General features: G+C 38.0%; 2 protein-coding genes across 3 annotated transcripts; one reads left to right on the top strand and one right to left on the bottom strand.

Moving 5' to 3' along the window:
- Window positions 1-978: 978 nt before the first annotated feature.
- Window positions 979-11,949, top strand: LOC118276446 (neurofilament medium polypeptide). 2 transcript variants are annotated; one of them, XM_035594800.2, is made up of 6 exons: window positions 982-1,158; window positions 6,867-7,008; window positions 9,591-9,774; window positions 9,987-10,061; window positions 10,242-10,346; window positions 11,411-11,949. In XM_035594800.2, the coding sequence occupies exons 1-6, from the start codon at window positions 1,142-1,144 to the stop codon at window positions 11,503-11,505; spliced, it is 618 nt and encodes a 205-aa protein (XP_035450693.1). In that variant the 5' UTR covers window positions 982-1,141; the 3' UTR covers window positions 11,506-11,949. The 2 variants fall into 2 exon arrangements, with proteins under 2 accessions (XP_050560547.1, XP_035450693.1); XM_050704590.1 differs by lacking the exon at window positions 9,987-10,061 and having other exon boundaries at window positions 979-1,158.
- Window positions 11,938-19,518, bottom strand: LOC118276367 (D-3-phosphoglycerate dehydrogenase). Its single transcript, XM_035594683.2, has 8 exons — window positions 19,305-19,518; window positions 18,515-18,650; window positions 17,491-17,642; window positions 17,033-17,252; window positions 16,158-16,290; window positions 15,199-15,314; window positions 14,197-14,299; window positions 11,938-13,262 (listed from the first exon to the last, which is right to left on the bottom strand). Exons 2-8 carry the CDS (start codon window positions 18,641-18,643, stop codon window positions 13,138-13,140), a joined length of 978 nt encoding a protein of 325 aa, XP_035450576.1. The 5' UTR covers window positions 18,644-18,650; window positions 19,305-19,518; the 3' UTR covers window positions 11,938-13,137.
- Between the last annotated feature and the right edge of the window lie 378 nt (window positions 19,519-19,896).

The raw sequence follows: 19,896 nt of genomic DNA on the forward strand, positions 1-19,896 counted from the left end.
GCAAAACAACTGATGTCATAAAGCTAAGAAAGTGGGTTGCCTGAGAAATACAGAAAGATATGAATATTAAGAAGATAAAACTGTTACCTACTGAGATTCTGAGACGAATCTTGTGCAATCGCCACATAAAACATTACCTAGGTATTATTTGTCTCTACTGAGGTAGGCACTAAAGATGTAGATCTCTAGTCACTCAAGGAACAGGTTGTGTTTTTAATAGATCAGTGATCTGCGTAGCTTGTTTTAAAAGCTTCTCATAATGCTTGTTAAAGCTCAATGCTCGAACGTACCTTAATTATATTTAAGAATATCTAAATAAACTTCGTCACAGAAACATCACCATCACCGAAATATATCTCGTCTACGTGTTACATAATGGAATTCCGGAGAATCATCTCACCTATGACCTCAATGAAAGTGGCCGGCGGCGTAGTGACCATAGCACTTATTTATTACCTATCACGCCGTTCCTAATCATTCAAGCACAATGAGTACGTCTCTCTACCAATAAATCTCTTACTTTTATTACACAATCGGCGACGATTTTAGCATCCTTTTACTTTCCCTCAGACGACTAACTTAATTAACGAGCAAATCATAAAATACAGGTGACCTATCTAAATGTAAAAGTTCACGATGCGCCGACCAGGAAGTCCTGTAAAAAGGTCAATAGCGATATATTATTATTCACGTATAATATAGCTGTTTCTTAGAATAGTACCGGCGCACCGTTAGAATAGTTTCCTAAATTATGCTTTGTAAGCATGTCACGATATGGTGCAGTGCCGACGATTCGGAGACGTCACAACAGGATTTACCAAGTGTAAGAGGCTACAATTGAGTTAAAGGTGCTATTTAGACAATGTGCGGCATGTGGTTGCGCGTGCGCCACATGAATTTAAATCAGGCTAGTGGTGCCTGCGCCGGCGCCGGGCGGTGGTGGCGGTGGCGGTGGTGGCGCGGCGCGCGGCGGGCGGCCACTGCAGCGACATCCACTTGGAGTGTAGGTACCGGAGGTGTTCGTGTTTCAACGGCAGATCAAGCGTGGCCTCCGTCGATTGTAGACCTGCACAAAGCCGTGCCGCGGAGAAAGGACCGACACTAGTGCCACTTGCGACATCACCGCTTCCACCACACAAACATGAAGATTCTACCCCTGTGAGTAACGTTAACTTAATATTTATTATTTTTTATATCTTCTTTATTTTCATAGAACTTTTCTTGGGAGCCTTTCAATAATTAAGCTCTGGTGCAGCTGTGCGATTGCTTTAGCGATGTCTATTTATCTGTATAACTTAACACTAGTTGCTACTAACTTATAATGTCTTAAGTGTCCCACAGAGTATTATATCTTAGGGACCGTTTCGAATAATACTATTAATTAAATATCGTTTGTTGGGGATTTCGCACGGCGATATAATTTGAAAGGCAAGTTAAGTGAACGATTGTGTTGGATCCAGTGTTGAGTATTGCTTTATAACTTATGACGAAACATAAAAACGTAATCATAAATACAATATCAACTCAGGAATGTTTACGGCGTGTGTTGCCTTTCTAATATCATTCTCAATGGTCAAACGTAATACGAACGCACCCTTGTACTTAGTGCAACTGACAACTTGCGGACAGTATAATGAATGCCGCCTACGACTCGGTCAGCCGTCGTAACTGTAACACGTTACTCCACTATTATAAAATCAATTTTCACATATCTAGTGTGTCCTATCTGCAGATTGGGCAGGGTGGTCGCAACCAATGTTTCATAATTTGTTGACTTATAAACCTCATTATAAAGACCGCGGCCTGACCCGGCGTAACAAACTAATTAATTTTCAAATTAATTGAGCGAAACCAAGAACCGGTTGTATGAATGAGTCGGTCCCATGTTGAAAGTTGGTCCCGCGACCTACGATTAGGCAATGTAACGTTATGTAGGATGTGGCAGACGCAGCCGTGCCTAGGCTCCCGGCAGAGGCACTTGCAACTTGACGGCTATCATTGTTATGTAAAAACCGCATCATCTTACGTGCATGTGTGCGGATGAATACCCCAACGCAGGTTTAGCCACAACTGACTTCTCGCTGCAACATATGACAACATTTCCTTTACGAAGAGCTCAATTAATGTAGAGGTTCTCTTTATGTACTTATAAAGCTACCAATTAGCTTCGATAATTAATGAAACATTGTGATAAAAAGTCCTGGTTCGATTTCAGCAAGCGTTCAAATTCCAGGTGCACAAGAATCCGATAAACGTGTAGCTAATGCTTGTAATAGTCCTTGATCGTATTTTGTCGGCCTTTGGAATGTTTAGAGTTCAAAATAAATATTCGCATATAAATTCAGAAAATATCTTGTTCTGCATTAAATCGCCGTAAAAAGTTTTACAAATCACTTTGTCTGCGCGTGTGTAGCCTTTTAACGAAACGATATGCAGAGCTACATTTGCTTAACTTAGAATATATTGATCTTATTTTACATATTCCGTGTGTTTTAAGCCAAAAGTGATAAAATATCCTTTGTAGCAGTGAGTTTATTAACATGAAGATTTACATACCCTGTCGTAACATCAGAATAACATTTCGAAAATAACGACTAAGAATTGCAACAATTGCGTTGTGTTTAGAATTCACCAAATTGCAAACTTTCACGTGTCTACATTTAAAATAAAAAAAAATTGCAACATTGTTTGCATAAATTAGGCTTCAAAACGGAAAATATTATGTCTGGATAATTGAAACAAGGTTTAAGAATTAGTGTTTCTATATTTCGCAATGTCTGTCGGTAGGTACCTAGCTATTGATAATGAATGCAACCACTTCCAGTTGCTGGCCTCAATTAATATAGATTATAATGTATTAAAATTCTCCGTCAGTTTCATGCAGTTTTCTGACTTATCGATAAATTTTGGAGTGTTGATATATTTAGCAATAAACGTTCGTTTAGACAATGGCACGCGTGGGTCGCGAGTAAATAGTTGTGTGTAATCTTCCCACATCATACATCAAGCTGAATCATATTTTAAGGAGATGCGCATAGATTAGGTCACACGTCGAAATGTGCGCGCAACATCTGTAAGACAAAGGCGTGACTGGATGCAGATGCACTCAGTAACATCGAGCACTTGCCCAACGCCGGCATTAGCGCGCACATAAGACATTTGGTAATAAAACAAAGTTGCTCAACTAGACGATTGACATTTGCCGATAAAATCAGGAGACTTGAAGTATTCAGTGTTTCACGGTATCTTCTCAGATCGTATTTATTCTGACAAAGAAAAAAACCATTTTCAACGAGACTGTTCAAACCTACCAAAAGCTTTCGCGGTGATTCGCATAACATGAACAAGTTGCTCAATAGTTACGAAGCTACATTCGACTGTGAGAAGATTCGTGCGCCGAAGCTCTCATTGTTTCTCAATTTATTGGACCAATGTTAGATCTGTATTAAACGTGTGATCTTTTATTTACAACCAGTTATTTTTGAGAGTATTGTTTTACCGATTGCCGAAATTCGTGGGAACAATGGTGCAATTAGTTTTTGGGTCATACGAAGGTGACCATATAAACTGAATTCCTGTCAAAAGTGCGTAACTCCGTCATGGCTGGGTGCAGAACGCTCACGAGTGCGCCTGGGGGCACAGTACTACTGTTTGCCGCATTGCACTGCGAGGTCAGCCTACTTTTTACCACTTCTGGTTTCTGGCCGACTGACCTTGACGTGATTTGAGGTTAAATTTACACATTCGGTGCACCTACACACGTGCGACATAGTAAATTACATTGCCTAGTATAGAAAGCTGCACTTTTCCAACGTGACTTGAACTGCAATCAGGTACATGGTTTCTACTCAATAGCCAAATGACAAACAAAAGTTGCGCACTCCTTTCACAAAATGCAGCGGCACGTTTATTGACGCGCTATGAAACATTGTAAAATAACAGTTGCGTTGATTAGTGATCGTATGAATGGCCCACGTGATGGCGCATAACTTTAGTTGGACAATGCGCGCGGGTGGCACTGTTCGATTGAGAATTATATAAAACAGAGAAAGCAAGGGAAGTCGTGTCGGAAGCGGATACGGAATTGAAGCGCGCTCCACCTGACCCGACCCTGTGCGGGACTTGTTATACAACTATCTATATAGTAAAGCGACGGGTTGACCTTTATCTGAGGCAGCAGGCGCATGGTGGAGCCTCCGAGTTCTCACACACTCGGAGCTTCGCGCAGCTCGCTGCCGACCCGGAGGTGGTCGTCATGTTGCAGCGCTCCGCGCTCGACATTCACCCAGCCTCGGCATGCCATGCCTCGTATTTGACATTTAACGCCATTGAACTATGCATGTATTAAACATGCGTTAGCTTCCAGCAAAAAACTCATTTGGCCAAGTTGTTCGTATGCATGCGTAGACGTTAATTTACATACAGGTACATAGGAAGTAGATGAAGCGATGTCCTCAAAACCTCTAAATCGAGCTTACAAGAGTGACAACCATTATGTCCATTATGATAAGAGAGTTGTCCCCTTGAACTTAAATATAACCTGACCTTTTTATATATAACTGCTTCTAATATGTTGAAAGGCTATTTTCTATTACGTGATTCGTATATACGTAACTTTTATATTAGACAGGCATCTATTAGAGTTATGTAAAAAATATGTTTGCGACAATTATAGCAACTATTAGTTACACCTTTCGAGTATATTTTGTGATGTAGTGATAAATATTTATATAATAATGTTGCACGTCTCGTATAATAATTGATCATACAAGGATGACACAAATTCTCTGCGCATGACACTCGTGACATATGACATTATGAATTCGAGGAATCATTCGTCTTTCTTAGCTGTAGTCGTAGACTCGTAGGTATTTAAATTACGGATATCAAACACGTACATGAATAGGTACTAGGTATGTAAGCTTCTATTATAGATATCCCTGACATTTTACATCTAGTTAAATAACTATGCAGAAAAGTCTCGACACTGACATGACTGGCTGTATTATTATTACCTGCTTCAAAACTTACAATCGATTTAGTAATACATACATTTTTAAATTAGCCAAAATTCACTAATTGCCTAATATTATATGCACGAAGCATATTGATTGAGTAAATATTTTATGCAAACATAATTAAATATGAATCTGCATATATATGATGCATTACCGTATCTGATGGTCGAATATAAATGGAACAGCGTTCGATTAGAGCTGGTTCACTTTGGGCTAATATCTTTCGAGACTTTATCGTAAATATGCGACAGAATATTGAGTAGTGTATTAAATATCTGTTAAAATACACCAACTGGACTGAGTGTGGTGTCGTTAGACCTGGTTTGAAATTTAGTAAATGATCACTTTGCGAACTAGATACCAACAATGTCAGGGTTGTATTAATTTAGTCAGACAAGGCTGTGGCTGGAAGGGATACAAGTAGCGTTAGGATAATAACATGAAATAAATGTACGTCTTTCAATTATGTATGCTGATAGGTTTAGGAAAATAGTGCAGTGGCAATCTATGTAGTAGTAGTATGTAATTACGGACTGTCTTTAACTATACTTTGAGATAACGAAGGCGATTAAAACTACGACATAATGTGAGTCAAATGGTACTTAGTTAGAAGAAAGATACAATTTAATTGTGAAATTGTTATTCTTAATAGTGCTAATATTAATAGTGATACTGCATAACAATCGAAGAAAAGTAAATGTGTCAGACATAATAATGTCTCATTGCAACATCAATGTGATCTAGTCGTCACGTCGTCCCGATATTGTTATATCAATCCGATTGCACTTTCCGACGCTTCGGTGCATGTAGATGCAGTTATTGCAACACCTAGTTGCAGTGTGAACTCCGAATTAATATTGATTTACCTTAACTATCCATCTATTTGACTATCACCATACTTTTTTGCCATATGTATCTGACAGGGCGCAACACGGATATCTGTTGATACAGTAATCAACAAGACATTCATGGACACAACACATATCGACGTCACGGCCAATTGAATAATTCCCAAAGTGGAAAAAATAATAAAGAGTCCGATTATAGATATCGTTTACCGTTCATTTCCATTTCGTCCAATATTAGCTTAATTTATTCGTATAAACCTCATTAGCAATCTTCTGGTGATGTCTACCAACACTTTTATCGTTCGATAGGAGTTATGTTATAGCAATCGGTAGATATTTGCATACACGATAAAGGTGAAAAAAGTGTAGTAATATGTAACAAACAGGTTTGTTACACAAATGTGTTACTGTCACGGTCCTGATTTAGCGTTACCATAACACCCCCCTGTAGAAAAAATGTGGTTCATCGGCTAGTCGTATGTTGAAATATGAATGTTTTATATGTAGGTATAGGTGGCTGCCATTAGTTATGCGGTGACATAGAATTCTTACCGACTAGTCCGTCTATTGGTCGTAGTCGCGTACGTATAACTGGATCTAATCTATAACTACGATGCAACAGAACGACAGCGCATTCAATCAACGCTATTTATCCGTTTATAGCTTTGTTTTGTGGTCAGATTGCCTGATGCATGACGGGGAAATTTTTGAGAGAATTCTAAGGAATGTGGGATTCTTAGTTATCTAAAACTACACTGATGGTCAAAGAGCGCACTGCATCCTCTAAATAGACCATTCTGGAACCCCTACTATATATTATTTCCGGTCATAACCTATCCCAAGGGGAGTCTCGCCACTTTACCTTGAGCCTCGCCACTATAGATGTGAGATACTAATTGTCTGACCTTGCTTCGTATGTGTACGTCCGCATTCCAGGAATAAAAGGCGTCATGTCATTAAATGTAAATTTTATTTTAAGAAAATACCATATTCGTTTCAGATTTATTCTGGTGGCTTGCGTCGTGTGTTCTGCGCTGGCGCAGGACGAGGAGCGGCCACCGGCACCTTCTCGGGGCTTGCTCAAACGCGGCTCATTGGCTAAGGGAAAAGCAACAACTACCACAACCACAGCTGCACCTCAGGTACTTTATGCACTGTTATGTTATGATACACTTTAAGTGGTATGACCGGTGGTAATATCCATTTTAGTGCCGACCAAATACTACAGACCGATAGCCTTTTAATGTAAAAGTAGATACAAGATTATGTGTAAAGTATAAATTACTATTATGTACCAAATTAATGAGGTTTCCGATCACAGCATTAGTCTATTTTCGGGTAAAATGGTATTTGATTACCTACCTCGGTTACGACGCGGGCTTGTTGCGGTTACACAAGAGCGTCGACTCTCATAAACACAACTACTAATAAACATGTAAAATAACAATATTGCACTTCACACATCCTCGATTCTATTGAAAGAAATTGCCATTTTATTTTGCAAAGAATCAAAGCTTAGAAAGTCCACTTAGCGTAGTTTCGCAATAAATTTCCGTCGATGCAAGTTGTTTGGCCAGACGGAGCACAAATTGTGTAAATATGCATGCAGTTACTATTACCCTATTACATATGTTATGTCGTGTGTCACGACGCTATGTGAAGACGTCTGTCTTTCGCCGCTAAAAGGTGGAAGTTCACGCGATTTCATGCTCAATTAACTTAACAATACCAAATTATCTATTGGAAAGCGTTTCATTTTGGTCTTGTGGACACATAATAAGATGAATAGTTTCATGTTTGAGCTGAAATTATGACGCACATACAACAGACGGTTGGGCTCGATTCTTAAGTTTTGAGGTGACGCAGGTACAAGTTGCGCAAACATCGAATAATAAAGTTTTGTTGTAGCTTATGTGTCATTGTTTTTTGTAATAAGTTTGTTGAGGTTTCATTAGTGTCTATAGAGTTAATAGATGTTCACAAAGGTTCTGAGCCAATCCTTGCCTATGTACAATTCCTTTTACCCACGTGACTATGGTTCCTAGATAAAAATGACCTTTTTGACCTTCACGTCCTGTTCTCCGACGCGTTTGCCTTGACCCGTCTTTACGTCGTATCGTAAAAAAGAAGGAAAATGTTATATTTATACCGTTCAAGAATTAAATACAAGTTTTGGGACGACAGGTAAATTAAACATTTGCTGATGCTATAAACATGCTTGTAATTCTTCAGTTAAATTAATATTTTAATATTTTTTGGCAGATTATTTTGCAATATGTCAATACTGCGGAGGTTTTGTTGAAAAACCAGGAACCTTGACTGTATAATGTCGATGTTTGGTTGACTGGCTTACTAACATGCTACGTGATTCTTTTGAGGTCTATCATTTAGTAATTACTACCTAGAACATGAGGTACTTTGAGAAGAGTAAACAGTTTTAAAATGAAGTTTTGCCATTGGTGTGATTATTGTGTCCGATGCACCAGTGTTTCGCAAAGGATGTCGCTGCATGTCCATCTAGTTCAAGGCGAGTGGGGCGAGTGTCCGATGATCGGGTCACCTTCGCGTATGACCTTTGCAAGACCTCCCTTTCCTTTGAGGAATTTCTACCTGCAAGTTTGGGCCACCACCCGTCCGCTGAACTGGTTTTCCCAAGGAAATTTATTACGTCCAATACGAATGGCAATCTTTGCTCGTATACGGAAAATGCACGATTAATTAACGAGTTTTTTTTATTGAATCCGGTTTTTTAGTTGTCTAATTGTTAATTAATATTATGTAATCGACTGTATTATAACAGGACCGGTGATGAAAAGGTCACGGATACACGTGATACGATCCGTTTCTGCGAGTAGCATATTTTAATAAACAGTTCTTTAGCACATTTTTAATTGTATTTATAATTCTAGAAAATAATCTTAATTCATTCTACCTTCATTTAAATGAATCGATACAAGTATCGCGATTGGGCTGTAGCCCACAGGTAAACGGCCCCCAAAACAGGTAAACGAAAACGAAACGCATTTTGCTTGATAACGTGTTAATGGAGCAAGCATAAAATTTAATGAAAACATTTTAATTCCTGTATTAATTGAAGTATTGTCTTTTTACGATAAACTGACTTGCAACCTTTAAATATGAACGCACGCTGACAAAAAATTAACCATTCGCTAGGTCAATGGCGGACTCGCATGCATTCGCAAATTAAACATTCCTCCGATAAAGATCGATATTGGAAAACGATTTTATGATTAATTAACCGAAATCGAATCTATTATCATGTTTCGATTTTGAACGTTTTACCAATTATAGAGAATGTTGGTATCCGTTGAACAGAAGGCCGATTTCCATTTAGGTACGTAGGTACTAAACAATTACGATCGGTAAAATTTTATTTATGTACCATAAATAATTGTAAAGCTATTTGTAATTAATAATTAACTGCCGTACATATAAATATTACACATCATTCTTTAGATTTTGATACCTTCTCATGATTATCTGACCAAGGCTTCATTAACAATAAAAAGTGTTTAAACAGACCTTAGCATGATGTTTTATCACTAATAAATGAACTATCCGGCATTAAAATATATTTGAAGTTCGTACCAGTAGTCCTGACGACTATAGCACGTTCAACCAAACATACTTGTAACAGAATAACTTTTCTACTTTACGATTTTAGTACAGTATTAGTGTAACATAGAATTTTTTATATTTCCAGGAGGAAGGCGATTATGAGGAGGAGGGTGAATACCCCGAAGAGGGTGAACAGCAGGAGGCATCGACTGAGGCTCCAACATCCACCACTGAGGGCAAGAAGCTAGTTGGCAACGGCGTCAGGCCGTTCAGAAGCAACACTGAACTCCTTGAGATCCTCAAGAGGAAAAGGGCTCAGGCTGCTGAAGGTCAGTACCTTATAAATGAAGATTCGAAGAAAGAAGTGGATACTACAGATACCAAATTTGTGAAAAAAGGAGATACTTTTGTATCATACTTTGTGCTATGAACTATTAAAATTACAAATATAAGCTACACTGCTCAAGCAAGATTGAATTCTATTTTCAGATCTCTCGAGTTTAAAATTGGTTATAAATTAACAAACAATTTGTATTTGCAGCCAAATTGCACGCTCCCTCGACCACGACATCGTCGCCAGCTCAGGATTCTCTTGACCCCACCAAAATTAACTACAGTTAGTAGAACTATTTTTAAAAAAATGTCTAATTCACAATCATCATGCACTCTGATTGGCGTCATTTGGGTGACAGGGTTTATTTGTATGCACAACTTAAAAATCATACTGACCATCTTCATTAATTTAATTAAAATTACTAATAAAATTGCAATTGAAATGTTTGTTTTTCAATCGCAGACAACAAGAGCAAGAAGCGCTTCAACAATGCTCCTGTGACCAGGGAAGTCGCCAATGATGAAGCACCAGCTCCACCCAAGCCAAGCAGAGGCCGCTTTGGAAGGCGTAAGTAGAACTAACCAGTACCCTTAGTACAAGTTTGCTTTACGCTTAAAGTAATGGAAATGAGAACGCGTTCGGCGTTCTGATAGGTTGGTTTATTAAAACGTACGTACTAAAGGTTCTGAGGATTTGCTTAAAAAGTTACCAATAGTATCTATTGGACCCAGAAAGTATAGTTTTGAAATACATACAATAAATGAGTGTAGACGTTTCAATGTCTTCATATTTTCAAGGACAAATAAAAATGATCTTTCTATTTTGAAATGATTGTGTCATGTTGGCAATAGTCTGCCTTGTCATTGCAAATATGTATTTTGTCACAAAGAAATAGTACGGTAGTGTATCACGAAATAAATAATTATACTTATGACTACCTCATCTTAAATTGGTATTTTGAAAATTATCATAGCAATAATAAAAGTCCCATAAAAAGGCTACTTACCTGCCATTCACGCAATACGGGAAATAATTTAATTATGCGTTGTACTCCAATTATTTGACCTTGAGATCTCGTCCCCTCGTTGCCCTTCATCTGCGTTCTGGTGAACGTATTGTAAAAAAAAACTACAGGTAAAACAAACCTACCTATTTTTTTGACGTGACGGTACGGTGCGTACTTAGTAGGTATTTAGGTACTTACTGTTATAGCAAGTACCTGCACATATATTTGATTAACCGTTCGTTTGCGGCTATATGAGACAACAATAGAATACACATTGGGTCTCGCACTGATCACTGCTTCAGCATACGACGGGTTAATAAAATTATTCCTTCTACTAGTTCCTAGTACTCAAGCTGGAAGCGAACCCATACCTAAGTCCCGTGAGTACGTCATTCAACGGTACGGTTAATCTTCGAATCTGGTAGTTAACTTGTATTGAAGTAAACCGTGATCCATTTCGGGAATATGCCTTCAATTTAGCAGGTCATAAGTTCCATAATTCAGTATAGATAGTCAAATGAGGTTGTCCTTCCTTATATGTATTTAGGAGTCACCAGCCCACAGCCCATTAAAGTAAAACAGTGTAAAACGATGTTTAACTAAGTGATATTTTTTGTTAATACAGCAGCCACAAGGTCAGTCCAGGAAGAAGAGGAGCCACAAGTAGATGCTGCGCCTAAAGTAGTGCCCGGCAGGACGTTCAGGCGAGGCGGCAACTAACTCTTCTAACATTTACATTACTCCCCTACCCACCATCCCGTTCCCATAATCCCCTCTAATCAAATTTTATATCTGAAAGTTTACCACAACTCGGCCCGACTGTAATCTAGAATGTATTGGGTAAGTGTGGCAGCGCACTTCAATAATGCGAAGTGATTAAAACAATAATAAACATTACATCAGCCCGGGACTGTCCACTGCTGGACTATGGTGTCCTTATCAAAAGAGGGATTTGTCTGCATGAAGTACATTACAACTAATTTATATATATTTGAGCCACCATCAAATAGGTACTAGAGAATACATTCTAGGTTACAGTCTGGCAACGGGTTTAGATACCTTTTCGATTCCAAATTCATCACATTAGATGGATTAGATTACATTTTTATACTTGTGTAAATTATAAGTGTAAGTAATTTTTAAATAAAATAATTTTAAATTTTTTGTAATGTATTTAATGTGCGCGTTCCAAAGGAGTTAAGAAGAAGAACCTTAATTCTAGTCAAATAACAAAAAAACATTAATTTTATGTATAGAAAAAAAAACATAACTATAGGTGTACTCTAATTTAAAGGACCAATGATTCAAAAATAGGTAAGGAACAGTTTATATCTCCCCTACATACATCCTTATATGCTGAAATTGAAATGTTGACATATTGAATGTCAGTTGGCCATAGTTTTCTGGTATGGCACATGACACTAGCAAAATAACCACACATCCGACTCTTAATACTTAATAACATATAAATTAATATAACTAAGGTAAAAAATATATTTTTTAATTACCATAAGTTTTCTTATAGCAACTAAATAAGGTTTCGTGTTTTTCACGCCATGGGTTTTATATTATAACAAATTGTTGAGTTGTAACTTAAAATCTAATAATAAACAAAAAACAGTGCGTGACGCGAGTGACGCCAGGAATATATGCCTTATGTTGTGGTAGTAGCTTATATCTATCTTATATCTAACAATGATTGATTGAATTGAACACAATTCCATGCATTGGGGCCTACTCAACTATATTTTCATGAGGTTTATTCTCATCTTCCCCACACGAAGATGAGAATTTTCATGATGTCGTCCCCCGAACTTGTAATCGAGAGAAGATGGGAAGTTAAAGATTTGCTTGATTCGTACCCTCGAAATATTTTACTTTATTATTATAATATGGCCCCGCCTTGCCACATCCCCACGTTTTTTTCACCCAAACCACACTCCCCCAAGCATAATTTGGTCAAGGACAAATCAAACTTTAAATGTTCCATTCTTTCACCCGTTACAAGATCGAGGAATCTATTGTCTTACTCTTACATATCTAAGTAAAGTATTAACCTGATTGACTGATTTATTGTTACGTGGATAATGTTAGTTGACTGTCATCCTAAAATGGTGCTTGACACTAGATTACTTAAACTAAGACACAGAAACTATATATCTTGTACGTACCTAATACTAAAAAAAAAGACTTAATGCTAAAAAAATATCGTTGTACAAATGTATACCTACGTCTCAGAAGCTGGGTATAGATAAGTGAAAGTAAATGACGAATTGCTATTTTCACAAAACTTAATGATAAAGAACAAACTAATATTACAAAAACATTGCATGTGTATGTGTTAGTCATAGTCTACTTGTTTAAGACACGTGTGACTTCGGCCAGTGGTGTGTTGTAGGTGCCAGGTTTGACCAGGTTTACCAGCTGCTCAGCGATCTCCTGACCCACACGCACTTGAGCCTCCTTCGTAGATGCTCCTGTAGACAAATCAGGTGGCGTTAGTAAGGATTTGGAAATCATTACGGAGTTATTATTTTCTAGAGGGATATCTTGGACGTTATATGATGATGATAAGATTTTAATTACTTAAGTCCCACAGATCAGACAACAGTGCCACATATAAAAAAACATACTGATAAAAGCCCTAGGATGGGATATAGGATAGGACCCGCGAATTGAATCCGATATTTAAAACTATATATTAACGTAATTTACAAAATATACAAGTATATAAGGATGGAAATCTCTATAGAATTTCGTATTTTAGATTAAAGATTAGGCAATTAGAGATTGGATATCAAGTTTTAGGCAAAATATATATTTTTAAATAGGTAACTACGAGGCTAAATTAATCTTTTAAACATGCTCTTTACTTCAATTTGCATCATTCTTCACGGTTTATGGTAGTTTAAGTTATATCGACGATAAATTACACTTAGTTTCAGGTCAAGTGCTCATGACGAATGCATTAGGATTTCTAGATTTTTATATTAATTACTAAATTATTAGGAGTTACTGTAACCTTATGAAATTGAATTATCTACTATAACGTAATATAAAAGTCTTGAAAAACTGTAAGTCTTGATCAAGTGTAAGTTGATTTCGCGCACGAAGACTTCTGTGCTTATTCTATTTTGTTTTAATAGGCATCTGTTATAGTGGCAATAATTTATCATTTGTGAAAACAACTATGTAGTTATCACCGTTAATTTTGTTTATCCTAGTGATATACCTAAGGACGAACGGCTATCCGTTCGTCCTTAGGTATATCACGCTGCTCTATAGCAGCGTTAGTATCAATAGGGATCCTTATTAAAATTCTCGGAAATAAACCCTAAATTACTGATACTTGGTCCATACAAGATTCTGAGTCCAAAACAAGTTCGTTAGTTTAAGGAGGATATAACATACCTAAGTGAGGAGTAGCAATGACGGCTTTGTGCTGAATGATCTCCAAGGTCAGGGGATCAGTGGGGGGCTCCTGTTCAAACACGTCCAGAGCGGCACCTCCAACCTGAATGGGTATATCAGAAATTATAGGGTTCAGAATAATAAGTAGGTACGGTAAATGTTTTATTTTTATTAAACTTGCACTACACTATGCTTGCATGAACGTTGTTTTTTTTATAACGTCACGCCTTTTAATACCCGAAGGGGTAGACAGAGGTGCACAATATGGCACATAATGCCAATGTACACCCACATTTCACAATTTATGTTGTAAGTCACATGTAATTGGTGGTGAGCCTATTGCCATATACCGGGTACATTTTTAGCCTCCGTGCTACCACAGAAATTTTCGAAAACTGAAAAAAGCCCAGTAATACTTCGCCCGACCCGGGAATCGAACCCGAGATCCCTTGCCCGGCAGTCGCACTTGCAACCACTCGGCTAACGAGGCAGTCTTCTTCTTCTTTCTTCTTTGAGCTATGTCGATTGGTTCTCTATCAAATCACCTTGTTTCGGATTTGATACTTAAGGGTCTCAGCACACATATGGGATCGGAAAGGGATCGTCACCGTATCGCCTCGAGCCGTTCAGAATGGTTTGTATTAAACTCCCTACTGCAACGCACACTAATCGGAATAATAACGTAATCGCCTCGCCTCGGAACAGGCTCCGAACTTGAATTCCCGCGCTTACGGCTCATCGTCCCCGCGCTTACGTTTCTCCGTCCCCGCGCTTACGTCTCTCCGTACCGACTAACTATCGTGTTAGTCTAGTCGGTGTCGCCTAGCCGTAGCCGAGTTGACGTACAGGCGCTGCTGATACGCTTTCCTTACGTGCATACGGTAGGTTGACGCCTGGTTGACAGCGAGGCGAAAGGCGTTACGGTTACGATCCCTTTCCGATCCCATATGTGTGCTGAGACTTTAAAGAGGCTCCACAAAGAACAAAAAAGAATAAACTTACATGGCCGGAGTTGAGCCCATCAAGAAGGTCACGTTCTTGAATGAGACCACCACGGCCGACGTTCACGATCTTGATACCTTTCTTGCACTGTCCGAGTACCTTCGCATTGATGAAATCTGTACAGAAGAAAAAAGAGTTAGGGTAAATCCGCAAAACTGCGTTGCGGCGACGCATCGCAAAAATCTACGGCGCCGCAGAACGTATGGTGGATATTTCCGATGCGACGGCTCGTCGTAAGAGTATGCATGAGAGCATCATTATTCATAATGGTCAGAAATGGGTGCACCCAGTATTTTCTTTTCTTTTTCATAATACTTCTTAACGCAAGCAGAAGTATACAAGCGGTTAATGAAAAATGCGAATAATTTCAGTGAGGATACCCGCACCATTTGCAGTGTACCTTAAAAATATTTGCTCATGTCTGTACTTGACTGATGTTAAGTTGAACTACGATTCACTAGCGTCATCTTGTGAGCGCAAATTATAAAACTACTTATTGCAGGGTAAGCAAAAATTGTCTGGTTCATTCAAGTCATATGACTGGTTTGTTTAACAGTAAATTTAACATTAATTTCTGAAACTCGTAACTCACATCAAAAACGGTTAAGCCGATCGGGAGATAATAACGGACAAACATACACACATACAGGTGAAACGGTCAAATATAGGTCTATCCTCGAGAGAAACTATTACTAGTACTGAATTGCTATAAGCAGAAACTCAATGGTTATTCTTGTTTAATCTATCAATTTGATCATCTTACGCAAGCATTGGTACCTAGATACAGACTACTGACGAAGAACAATAATAATCATCAAATTATTTAAGTCGTTAAAGCAAAAAGAATAAGATACGATAATAAATACATACACATGTATAAAAATTTATACTTATTATACCTATACATTTATGTAGGTATGTATCAGTAGAATATTGAGTAACTGTAATCGCAAACTTACTTCTTGTCGACTCAATGAGAGGTGTGTGCAGGGTGATGTAATCGGCAAGCGGCCAGATCTGGTCCAGTTCCATCTTAGTGGCGTGGAAAGAGGCGCACTGTTCTGCCGTCACGAACGGGTCGTAACCTATAATCTGAACAACGCATAACCTTGTTAACAATGCAAATCATTCATAAGAAAACAAAGTGGCTGTCGCTTCTAATACTAGTACTAACTAACAAATATTGACAAATAAAATGATTTCGCTCATAGCAGTCATCAAAGTCTTATTCGAAATGATATAACAAATATGTAAGTGTAATAGATGTTGGTTAAATAAATAAATAGCAAGCAGCCGCATATTATTCCTTAAAAATTAGCACAATAAACAGACATCAAAAGTCCCACAAACAAAGAAACAAAACGGAAAATTAAATGTTATCAGAAGGTTAAAAGCTATTTGCATCAGTCTGTATTTCGTCAGAAAAATTAAAGTCTCCATTGCTACAGCTTCCTTATCTTATCTATCGGTCATTTACTCATCGGGTTCTCAGTGTCAGTGGAATATTAGTTTACTAGCATCTGTTTTATCAGCTCCCGTCGGGAATCGATCGACGCGACGATCAATTTCGTCAATATTGTCTTTGACCTTCATCCAATTTATTCCAATGTCGCTATTTAACTAGCGTTACCGTCCGCATTATTTTCGCTGCGAAAGCGAAACATCTCTGCTATCTACAACGATGTTAGTTTTCCATGTTGTGGTTTGCTGTCAAAGTGACATTATGTAGTTTAAAAATGTCACTGTGACGGCTAAACACGCCACGGAAACTTGCCTTTCGCTGTTTTTCGCACAGACCTAGAAGGCTAGAAGTAAGGAGATGCGTGTTATTTACCTTCATGCCGAACGAGTGCATGCGGATGGCAACCTCCCTGCCAACTCTGCCGAGGCCGAGGATGGCGAGAGTCTTGCCGTTGAGTTCAGTGCCGGTGTAGAGCGCGCGGTCCCAGCGACCAGCGCGCAGGGCGGCAGCAGCCGGCACTACATGTCTTGACAGGTTTAGGATCAGACTGCAAGTCAGCTCGCAAGCACTTAGGGCGTTGGCTCCGGGAGCGCTAGAATAAAAACACTATTTTCAAACCTTGCACTGAAGTACAATTTCATATTTCAAGAAAATTTCGAATTCGAATGGTTGTTTCGAGACCGACACTAGCACATATACCTAAGATACATTTTACCACGTGGAAATAAAATTATATGTCATCTTGTGCAAACCTAGTATACACATTACGAGATATTATTCTGTCACGTGGAAATTCCCTAAAGGTAACTTTACATTAAACGTTATCTTACTTGATAACACCGATTCCTCGCTGTCCAGCGGTGGCGACGTCGATGTTGTCCACTCCTGCTCCAGCTCGACCAACAACCTTCAGGTTCTTGCCTGCTTCTAGAACTTCCTTGGTGACTTGTGATGCAGATCTGACCACTAACGCGTCGTATTTCTGTTGTACATACATATTTATAAAGATTATTAACATAACAATAAAATGGCGTACCATCTTTGACTTTGAAGCTATTTATATCTACATCCTCTCCGTCCTTTGGCAGTTTACGTACATTTCTATTTGTAAAAAATAAAAATATCATTGTATCAAAAATATGTCGTGTGTAATTGAAATAGATGTGACTATAAAACACGTGTAATAAAAATCTTATGACGGTCGCGTTGATCAATTATATGAATAGTGATAAACGGGAGGTAGGACGCGAAAAGAATTCAACTACTAGCATTAATTAATAATGAAATGTAGGTAGAGGAAAATCTTTACTTGAAGGTAGAAGTAACTATACAAATATCAAAACATGTAGGTAGTTGTGTACTGAGGAAAAAATATTGTGCATAACCAATAAACCATAATTCAATACAGGAAAAATCCATAAGAGTGCAAGTATAAGCTACAATCGGCCTAAACAAGGCTTATCAAGAAGTAAAGGAGATTTTATCCACCTGTTAAAACGATTTGTATAATCAAAACAAACTTTGCACGCAGATTGCTATAATCGCACACGCGGTGCAATGACCTTTTGTCATTTAAGAACGTTGATGATAAACAAAACGAATGAATTGAGATATTTATAATATGTATTTTTGAACTTCATTAGTTCTGGCCCGTGGTTTTTCTTGCATGTCTTCCTATGGCCAGATATTGTAGGATCCCCAAGAAACAATGAAGGTCAATTTTTCTAATTATTTTTGTAGGTAGATCGATAAAAATGTGCTCGTATTACATGATGAAAGATTAAATTTTTTTCAAATTGTAATGTGGGTAGACGTAAGTAGACGTGGCAAAAACGTGGTCACAGAAGATCTTACCGGGATTTCTTGAAGGAGCTCCTCCTTGGTGATTTTCGCTTTATTGACGACGGTGATTCCGTGAGAGTTAAGAATCTCCGTGCAGTTTGCACCGACGCCGTCGACCACCAAAACTGATTTGATCTCCATGTTTCAACTGAGAACAAAGAAATTACACTGCAAATCACAATCACGTATGAGGATAAATAATTTTAAGATAATATACAAAACGCATACTTCGCTCGTGGTCTGCAAAAACACGCTGCATGCATACTTTAAAAAGGTTTGCGCGTATACGAAGGGTGCCGGCGAATAACCGGTTTAGTTCTTTACTAAAACTAAATAACGTGCCTATATTGTACTTCAATGCTCATTTACTACGACGAATATACGAATATAAAGTAGACAATTACAAAATTATTTTAATAGTACATGAGGGTAATCTGAAATTATAAAGAAAAAATTCCAACATGGTAGTTTAGTTACAAGTATAATTAAATTAATTGGTTTCTGCCTGTATACCGCGTGGAAAAGTAGGGAAACAATTAGAAATATAAATAAAATGTTATTTGTTTACTGTAATATTTACTCACTGTGTTTTATTTACCGACTTCACAATTGATTGTCCACGAAAAAAGGTCATTAAGTTAATTGAGAATAATCAATGTGATCATACAATTAAATTGTTATTAGATACGAAATAATGTCTAATATCTAGGCACAATACACGTAACTAGTAATATTTTCCTATAATTGTAATAAATTATAGCAACGGAAATATGAGTATTATATTGTAATTGGTAATACTCACGTAGGTGTTGAGTCCCGTATGTAGTGTTGAGCGGCTGGGTGGTCAGCGACTGAGGCTAGGGACAGCGTGTAGCGACACTTATCTTCGTTAACGTCCAATGAGCGAACGTCACAGCCGGCGTCTGCGCTTGCGTTTTGTATGTCGAGTTTGCACTCGATTCTCGATTCCGATCAACTAACTAAACGCGACCGTGTGCGGCAAATTTACCGTGTGCACTGTAACGAAAAACACCTCGGCTGGGCCGTGTGACAACGTTGATAAATGGTGTTTACTTTTTAAACTTTGCTAATTTTGATGATGAGTTTACTGATCTGCGTATTCCAAATGTAGCAATACTTTTATTGGCGCTATCAAATAATTTATTTGTTTGTTTTTTACTGTGTGTAGGTCGCGTAGGTATATGTTACTGGTTTGTTTGTCTGCTGTAATATAAAAACAACATTGTTCTCAGCCGTGATGTCAAAGAAGGACATGGTTGCGTATCAGTCTTTGTTTGCGTAAACATGTTTATCGCTGGCGAGCTCGCTTTCGATTACTCATTATTTCATAATACGATAAGAATAAAGCAACGGAAATCGAAAGGGGCAAGAAA

This window comes from Spodoptera frugiperda, chromosome 25 (assembly GCF_023101765.2).
Source record: "Spodoptera frugiperda isolate SF20-4 chromosome 25, AGI-APGP_CSIRO_Sfru_2.0, whole genome shotgun sequence".
NCBI classification, from domain to species: Eukaryota; Metazoa; Arthropoda; class Insecta; order Lepidoptera; family Noctuidae; genus Spodoptera; species Spodoptera frugiperda.

Excerpts from the sequence above, each read along its gene's own strand:
- LOC118276446 (XM_035594800.2), top strand. Across the intron at positions 10,062-10,241 it reads CCCCACCAAAATTAACTACA|ACAACAAGAGCAAGAAGCGC; the intron begins GTTAGTAGAACT and ends TTTCAATCGCAG. Across the intron at positions 10,347-11,410 it reads CAGAGGCCGCTTTGGAAGGC|CAGCCACAAGGTCAGTCCAG; the intron begins GTAAGTAGAACT and ends TTGTTAATACAG.
- LOC118276367 (XM_035594683.2), bottom strand. The coding sequence starts at position 18,643 with ATGGAGATCAAATCAGTTTTGGTGGTCGACGGCGTCGGTGCAAACTGC. Across the intron at positions 17,643-18,514 it reads AGCTCCTTCAAGAAATCCCG|AAATACGACGCGTTAGTGGT; the intron begins GTAAGATCTTCT and ends TATGTACAACAG. Across the intron at positions 16,291-17,032 it reads TGCACTCGTTCGGCATGAAG|ATTATAGGTTACGACCCGTT; the intron begins GTAAATAACACG and ends TGCGTTGTTCAG.